At 45.3% G+C, this 8,898-nt stretch overlaps 1 protein-coding gene across 1 annotated transcript in view; it reads right to left on the bottom strand.

Annotated features, from left to right (window-relative positions):
- The window catches only part of bcr (BCR activator of RhoGEF and GTPase), an 86,192-nt gene extending 79,530 nt beyond the window's left edge, over positions 1 to 6,662 (bottom strand). The window contains exon 1 of the mRNA XM_038733784.1: positions 4,026 to 6,662. Within this exon, the coding sequence (XP_038589712.1) occupies positions 4,026 to 5,643 (1,618 nt within the window). The 5' untranslated portion in view covers positions 5,644 to 6,662. The remainder of the gene's footprint in view (positions 1 to 4,025) is intronic.
- Between the last annotated feature and the right edge of the window lie 2,236 nt (positions 6,663 to 8,898).

Consider the following 8,898-nt stretch of genomic DNA (forward strand, 5'->3'; position numbering starts at 1 on the left):
CACACACACACACACACACACACACAGGATATGTTTGCTCAGAAAATGCCTTGAGAAAGACATACATACACACAAATGCAACTCTCTTAATTCTGATTTCCTAGGAATTATGCTTCAGGATATGTTTTTTCACTTTAATCTAAACACACACATGCCAGTAAGGTTTGATCAGATGATTTGCAGGTCAAAAGACGTATAGGTTAAAACAGACTGAATAAGACTGAAATGTGTAATTTCGTAAAATGTTATTAGCTAAATGTTTTGTAATTTAAGGTATGTTGTGTTATTTTTGTGCAATATAAATAAATAAATAATAATAATAATAATAATAAGTGAGATTTCATTTTCCACATTATCTTTTACACTTCACTCTTAATGGGTCAAGTGTATATATATATATATATATATATATATATATATATATATATATATATATATATATATATATATATATATAAACTGAACAGTCTATTAAAACACTTACCACAACATCATAAAACAAATTCACTTTTCAACCAAATTTAGCTCAGTTTTAACTTGACCCCCAGGTGTCTTTTTGACCTGCAAATTACATGTGCACATACACAACACCCCGCTTACAGCGATTCTTGTTAAAAAAGAACATTCAGGATTTCCTCTATAAAATGAGAAGTGATAAACAACCCTGAGACCAGAGAGATTGAAGAAACAGCGCAAGAGGTGGTGCCTAAAAATATAGCCGCTGACAGGACCCAGCTGAGGGAGGTGGAGGTTGTGGACAATACCACCATTGAAGCTTTCTCAGGTCTGTCCTGCTTCGGCATCCCCGCCCTCAGAGACACAAACCCACAGGTATTCCCTGGTTTTAGAAGCAGATTTCACTTCAAATGAATCAATGGAAACAACGCATGGGAAAACATGCCACCATTTCCTTAGTGAAAGCTCCCTTTCTTCAATGAGCTGACCTCACTAAAACTTTCAGCGGGTAATATGTGGGGTTTGGTCTACCTATTTCTCCCACCTCTCCCTATAGGTGGGGGAAGCAGTGCTCTGTTGGTTTCATTTTATTGCACCTTCTCTGCTTCTTTCAGACCGGACTATGAACGTCAGCCCATTTTAAAATCAATTTTCATGTTCTGCATTTAAGGAGAATTGTCTTCACTCTTTCAGAGATTTTCTTGCAGGAAGAGATAAAAAACGGAGTCATGGTGATGTGAAAGAGACTCGTCGGTCTTCCTAACATGGCAAGAGTGATCAAATGCTTGATGTAATGTCGCTCATGTTTGTTCAGTTCAGTTCAAAAATGAAACTTTGGCAGCTGACGGTTATGCCTCAAAAACATGTTTTTCTTCTTTATTTTTCCATGAGCTTAGCTGTCACTTGCCAGGCATCTCCGCTTTCCCACTGAATGACACTCGAGGGAGAGATCTTTATTTTAATCTCTCTCTCATTTTATCATTCTTTTTCTGCCGTAGTCACAAAGACCTACTGATCTCTGCTCAGCGTGTAGACTTTTCATCCTGAAAAGCCCCGCAGCATTAAATAAACAAAACACACCATGAAGCAATTACTACTGTAGTTAGCGTGCAGAGAAGAGAAGGGTAAAGAAGAGAGCCAATCACTATAGATCAGAACAGCTCTGGCAGATGGTGTGACTCTTCCACAGAGAGACACTGGCATCACCAGGCTCGGGACAACCACTGGCAGGAAACATCCTTCCTCTACGACCCATTCTGACCGTCATCTCAAGCTGCAACACAGCACACATGCGCGTACATTTTGCTGAAGGCAAAGCAGCCTCAAGGTATACATCAAGCGTGTGTGTCTATGTGTGTGTGCATGCACACCCGAGACTGTGTGTATCTGTTACGCAACGGGAGAGTTCTTCCCATCTGTGCCTCTCTGCAGCCCCCGCATCCCTGACCAATGAAGCGAGAAACGACAGCTCTGCCTTGCACTCTGCCTCCCTCAGTCTTCCTCACAACACACGTCCCACTCTTCATTATTATCATCATCATCATCAGCCGCCCAACAAATACACACCCTCCACTCTTCTTCCCTTACTATTGCCTCTCTGTTCTGGTTGGCTAAAACTAAACACCATTCCGGGCCCAAAATGATTCAGGATTCATCGTTGTCATCACCTTCACTGTCAAAATCATGCCCGTCAGCTTAAACCCCAACTAGAAAACAAGACCACTCTCCAGGGTGTCTAACCAACGTTTTACTTATGCTCAAATTCCAGATTATCCCACTAAATGCATCGGTGTCTGACCCCCCCCCCAACCCCCCACCCCCCACCCGCTCTTCCGGCTCGCCTAACTCCCCACAGGGCTCACTGTTGTGGAAAAGATGTTAAAACAAAGAGAGCAGACAGTACAGCGATAATCCTAAACATAGCAGCTGGGGGAATTAGCTAGCCATTTGCTGGGGACTCGCTATCTGGGTTTTGTTGCTAACTATGCACAATCTTAATTGCCGTTAGGGCTAAGAACGTCAGCATTGTACCTCATTGTTGATGGCATATGCCTTATTACTTTCATCAGGGAGGGAATGGTAATTTACAAAGGGAAGATCACTGTAGATGCATCTGAGATGTTTTTTTTCCCGGACAGGAATGCGATCCTGTACTTTGATGACCGCATCCTGTCTGGAAAAACGTTTTAGTTGATTCCGCCAGGGCCCCGTGTGTCAGTGGTTCTATTCAAATAAATGAATTATAGATGCACAGAGACCTGTCCTCTGTTCAGGGTATTTAGGCAAGGAGCAGTATTGGGTTTCAGACAGTAATGCAGTAATGTCTTCAGTGCTGAATCACATATTACAAGACCAAAGCATTAATGATATCAAGCCTTACCATTACTTCAATTAGCTAAAACTTTATTGTATGGGTACAGTAGGCCTGCTTACACACTCTCTTTCAGGGTTCTCATTACCCAATCTAATACTCCATTTCTCTCTTTCACTATGACTACCTCTTCCCCTCATCATGGGATTGGAGCAGGGCATGTGATGCCTGCACCCTGCTGCCTGTCTGGTCCAGCTGGGCATCAGTCCCAAATCGGTTACACACACACACACACACACACACACACACTATACACTTGTACAGGAGAAAACCAGAGAGGGACAACAAAATGTGCACAACTGCAGCCAACCACACCTTGGTAAACACCGCTCAATACCTAAAATAATTGTGTCAAATATTTGAGCTACCCAAGCAGTGTTTTGGTTTTGCTTCTTGTGAGCTGGCACAGCTTCTACAATGGAAATTTTGTTTAGGAATTACATCAAATTAAAGCCCTCCTAATGTGCTTCTTTGAGCAACACACTCCACTGTTGTTGGGCTCGAGTCTGGCAGCCAAGTTATCCAGTGCCCATGCCTTTAGCTCCAGGCTGTATCTGCTAGATGCTGTTCTATTACAGGTGCCATGGCTTGAAGGCTGCAATTTAGTGGTTAGGGATACTGCAGATAATTGTTTGGAGAGATTAGAGTGGATTTCTTTCGTCCTGGCCTGTGCTAAAAGCTGGTGAGGTGAGTTTCAGCTTAAGATTTGGAGAACTGTCTTCTTCTCTGTCATGTTTCAGGCAGAATGACACCTGTGATTGGAATTCCATACTTGGAGCGGCAGGAGTCGTCTGAGGAAGGCTAGACCTGCACTTTCAACCCAGACTGACCGCATTTATTGTTCCCCCACTCGACTGACATTCCAGGAATAAGAAGAGGTGGCTCCTTCATCAGTTTCCCACACAAGGCCAGACAAAGGACACTGGCGCGCACAAGCAATCACAATACAATCAATTAACATCAATATTTGGCTGCTTTGTGGTTTAAAGAGAAAAGACGTGTTACGTGGAGGAGAGACATAAAAATGCAAAATAACAGATGCAAACACAATTCCAGCATGACTAAATGACATTTACTCAGGCTTTCATTCATCTTTTTCCTTCCTCCACACACAACCAGGCATAACTGGCTTCTGTGTGGGCTGTGTGCAACTGAGCCCACCTACTCTCCACCACAACAAAGATGAGAGACCACTCACCTAGGTGGTCTGCATGGAAACTGTTGTCGTGGGATGTTCTACCATGGGGCACAAGGTCGTGGTGGGCAGCAGGTGGCCAGATCTGACCAGTTTTGCGAACGCTCACAATAGTGGCCTCAGACATGACCACGTGGCCTCCCTGCTGCCGGTGGTGACGCTTCTGGGACTGTGGCGTCGGAGGGCTGCTGCTGTCAAAGGAGTGCTGGGAGTTCTGGGAGTTTTGGGATGGCGAGCGGCTCTTCTCTCTAAAGGGTCGGCGGAAAGCCGTGGTGGGACTCGGTGAGACGTGGCTGGACTGGCCTGAGGAGAAGTCCTCCTCGCTGGAGGTCAGGTTTTCGTTGGAGCTGCAGTCGGGCGTGTAGCCACCGCCTCCGCCGACGTCCTCAAAGCTCCCTGGGGAGTAGGAACGGCGTGGCCAGGTCAGGAGGTGGTCATCACCTCCCCCGAGGTCTCTCATTGTGACTCCACTACCACCTCCACCACCACCTCTCCCGTCTCCACCGCCACCTTCACCCATCATCACCCCACCGACATAGACACTGGAGTAGGCCTGGAACTCAGAGGGCTGCCAAGGAGGGGGTGGAGGTTTGCCACCATTGGCCCTCCCTGAATGTCGCTGGTTGGGTTCCCCGTCTTCATATTCTGCATCATAGCCGCAGGTGCTCTCAGTGGACCGGCCTCTGTACACTGGCCTGGTGCGGAGCTCCCCTGCCACCGTTGCCAGGTTACCTGGAAGAGAGTGAAGGGATCTCTTTCGCTCCATCTGCATGGCCTGGCTGCCCAGGGTGCTGATCTTGTCAGAGACGTCACGGTCGTTGACCCTGACCAGACCCCGCTCGTGGTGGAATTCCATGTTGGAGTAGAAGGGGGGTGGTGGCGGCGGCAGCTGCTTCTCCTGGCCCTTCGCTACATCACCCGCCGAGTGAGAGTTGGCCCGTTTGATCCTCTCAAAGTTGGACCTTAGAGCTGCCACGCCAAGTCCCATCCCCAGCTTGTCCTTAGGGTCAGAGGGCAGTTCCTTGTCAGGGGGCGGAAGGTTGGGCCTGCGGGGGGAGACAGAGATGCCGCCTCTCTGCTTGGACGGTGAGAGGCCGTCTAGGTTGTCACAGGACGTTGACTCAGCCTGCTGGGGTACCTCAAAGGCTGACTCCAGGCCATCTCCATGGGAGGCGGACTTCCTGGCTGGTGGAGGCCTGGGTTTGGACCTGCCAGCTCCATCTCCAAGAGGCTGATAACGACTCCTATCACCAGCGCCACCGCTACAGCCACCATAGCCGCCTCCTACAACTACTCCAACTCCACCAGTCTCCTGCATGTGCGGCTGCTGGGACTGGGACTCTGCGCCCTGTGTGGCCGAGTCCACCCCCTCGTTCAGTGGTGTCTTCCTGAAGCCCCAGCGTTGCTTGTCATAACTCTTCCTCTCCTTGGCGAGGAGGGTCTGCAGGTAGATCATGCGGAAGCGCTCCTTGTTGACCTCCTGCTCCAGGCGCCTGATGGACGCTTTGCATTTCTCCAGCTCCTGCTCGATACCGCCGACAGACCGCAGCTCCATCTTGGGGGGCTCCGACTCTGGGAATTGCGCCTTCCACGCTTCGATGAAACCCACCGGTTCCACCATAATATGCCTAATTTATTTCTTTGACAGACCCTGGTTCAAACACACTAGGTGAATGATGCCAAGGGCGCGCCGCTTATCCTTTTTTAGTCCAGTTTGTCTAAGAATCCTTATCGACAACAATGGCCACCTACAGTTAGAAAGCAGCACAGTGTTTATAACAGCCCTTTAGGCAACCCGTTCAGAAACACACAGTCGAATTGCTGACACTTGCCGTGGGGTGCGCAAATGCAACAATACATCCCATTCTGAACAAGAGAAACCAGCTGTTCAGTCAGAGGAATAGCTTGGAATGTGTGGGGCATGAAAACGATTAAAAAGCTTAAGCAGAGCTCGTCTTTCTCATGCATTATTCCAGAAAAGGCCACTTTAAGAAGATGATTTTTTTTTTTATCTCAGCCGCGACAAAATGACAGCATCTGTCTTCGCGGGGTGACACGAGTGATCTGGCTCCCACGGAGGTAAAAAGAAAAAAAAAGTGCTTTTTATCCCGCTAGACTTACTCACTGTCTCTGAATGGCAGCCCGGGTTTGTCAGCGACGGCAGGTCCGCTCACTCTTGCCCATTCATATGGCAGTAATCCCAGGTGCTGCTCCGGACCGAGCGCCTTTGTATCAGCGGCGCTCAAGGAGAATGGATAAAAAGCGCAAAAGACAAGCGACGACAACATCTGAGTTTGCTCAGAGGACGCGACCAAACTGGTAGGGTCCGATATAAGTAAATGGATTGTTTCGTTGCCCCATTTTTTCCCACGGCAAGTACGTAGTGTTTTTTTTAATCCTTTTTATGTTTTCCCAGGTTTATCCCGTTTCTTCGGCCGCGATGATGCCGCTGTGTGCGCTCCCATCTCAGGCCAGCAACACTGGAGAGCTGCAAGAATGGGAGGGACCAGTGTTACAGCGAGCCTGCTGGTTAAAGAGACAGAGCAGAGATGCAGTGATGTAGGTGATGCAGTCACCTACATCAATATTAGTCCAGATTCATTTTCTGGCTTTGTAATGTTCAGCAAATCAAACTTATTTTCATATCTTTAGAAATAGTATTCTGCACAACATAGGCATAATATATTCTCCCAGCTGGCATAGTTATGGAAAACTCTGGCACATTTGGCTATTTTCTTTATTATACTGTAGTTGCTTGATGGCTGGTTTGTCTCATCCTTTTTATATAGTCTATGGTCTTATCGCACATTCAAGCACCTTCATCTATTCTACAAATCTTATATGTTACTACAGCTGCACATTAAAGTCTACAATTTTACCATATCCTTCCAAATATTCCCACTAATACACCCTTTAGTGACAATTCTTAAAGATAATGTCAGCATATTATTATTCCCTCGTGGGTTACATTTAAAGCTGTACCTATCAAGCAGGTGTAACCGAACTTGTAGACGTGCTGGCAGCTTTAGCTCAATGCTGCCACCCAGTGGAATAATGTGTGATTTCAACTTCACTTTAGAAAAGAGTACATTTACACATCTCAGTGTAGAGCCCTATAAATGACTAATTGTGTAAAACGGTGGAACAAACATTGATAGTGTAAGTGTAAAAAAAAAAAAGAAGAAGACAATTCAAATACAATATTGTTTTATTTACCTGAAACCAAAACCTCAGTAATGCATGTACAATCATTATAACTCATCAATAATGTTCATCTTTTTACATAATGGTTAATATTGTTTGACCAGGTGTCACCGAGGGGGACAGCACAGGTCTCCCTCACGTTAGATCACAGTTTTACAGCAGTTGATAGGATACATGATAATAATGATGGAGGCTGTAAGAAAACAGGAGAACTTGTTGTATTGCAGGATTACCAATGAATCAAAGTGTAAGTCTGCTGTCCTGATCGCAAAGTAAATGGATCAGAGATTGGCCTACAGTAGTTACCAAAAGGGGGTGGGGGGGGGGGGGGGGGTTAAAAGGTAAAAACTCAAAGTAGAGCACAGTCAAGTTGAGCACGAGTCATTTCTCCATGTCTAATATTGTGCAACCCAAACCATTACAATAAAACAGTGACTTCCTTATCTATATCTATATCTGCAATATAGCCATCTTGAAACCATCTTAATGTCATTTCAGTATTATACATTAGAATCTATAAATATAAATCGCAAAGCCTACATACAGCTGAAACACATGCATGAATGTTTTGTACACATATCTAAGACCATTCAACCCAGTGTTTTAAAGGTTCTCTACGTGACAAGCTACCATGGAAGTTGGAAAACAAGTTCTTCATGCAAGGAGGAACATTGAAGGTGTTGAGGACTTCCCTGCACACAAAACTGTAATAGTGTCATATTGATATAGCATCTGCACACAGAGGTATAAGTGTGTTAAGAAGTGTGTGTGTGGTCATGTTTTGTGGCACAAAGTGAACTGTGTTACCAGTTCCACCACTTTTAAGTATACTCATGTATTTTGGTCTTATTACTGCAAAACCATTTCCTTTTTTTGTGTGTGCACAGGTACACACACTGCTGGTTATCATGGTGTTTGAGGTGTGTGAAGTTAAAAGTGAGCACACATGCTGGACAGCAGAACGTCTCCAGCATCTGAGACCACTCCTAAATTTTGCAAAGCTTTTACGAGAGCCAACCTAAAAAAGGGAGAAGAAAAACCACATTAGTACAAGACAGCATTTAAAAAATTTCACAACCAATATACATATTAAAATTGTATTTTTTTTTCTACCACACTATCAAGAGAAGGTATTGGTTTTGTGATTATAAGCAAGTGTCAGGAGAGGTGAAAAGAACAGCACACAGTGACGTTCACAATAGTGACGTGGTCAACATCAACGCTTAATTGGTTTCAGGCAGTGTTTCTCAGAAACCGTATTTACTGTCCTCTCATTTTATTAGATTCTACTGTAGTGAACTTGTATTTAGTCGAGTGTGAAATAAGCAAAAGGATACTCACTCTAGTGACAGGGGAGCCAATGGAAGGCATTGAGGAAGAAAAGCACACAGTTGTTAAGTGGAACACAAACACAGAGTGCAAACAAACCCAGGCTTCTACCCCAAAAAAAACAAAACATGCTTTAGATGGGGTTTTAGTGGCCTAAGATAAGTGCAGGTGACTGTATGGGCTCTCATCCAGCATGTATACACAACCACCACATATGGTAAATCCAGCACAAACTAGGACCTCTAAATATTAAAGCCCGTTAAGAGTCAAATACACACAAGATCTGTTTCTCTGCTGCGTGACAATCTCCTGCTCGTCATGTTGTGCCAAGGAAACTGAAGCA

This window comes from Micropterus salmoides, unplaced genomic scaffold, assembly GCF_014851395.1.
Source record: "Micropterus salmoides isolate LMB-PRFRI ecotype aquatic unplaced genomic scaffold, ASM1485139v1 Ms_hic_scaffold_20, whole genome shotgun sequence".
Classification (NCBI taxonomy): domain Eukaryota; kingdom Metazoa; phylum Chordata; class Actinopteri; order Centrarchiformes; family Centrarchidae; genus Micropterus; species Micropterus salmoides.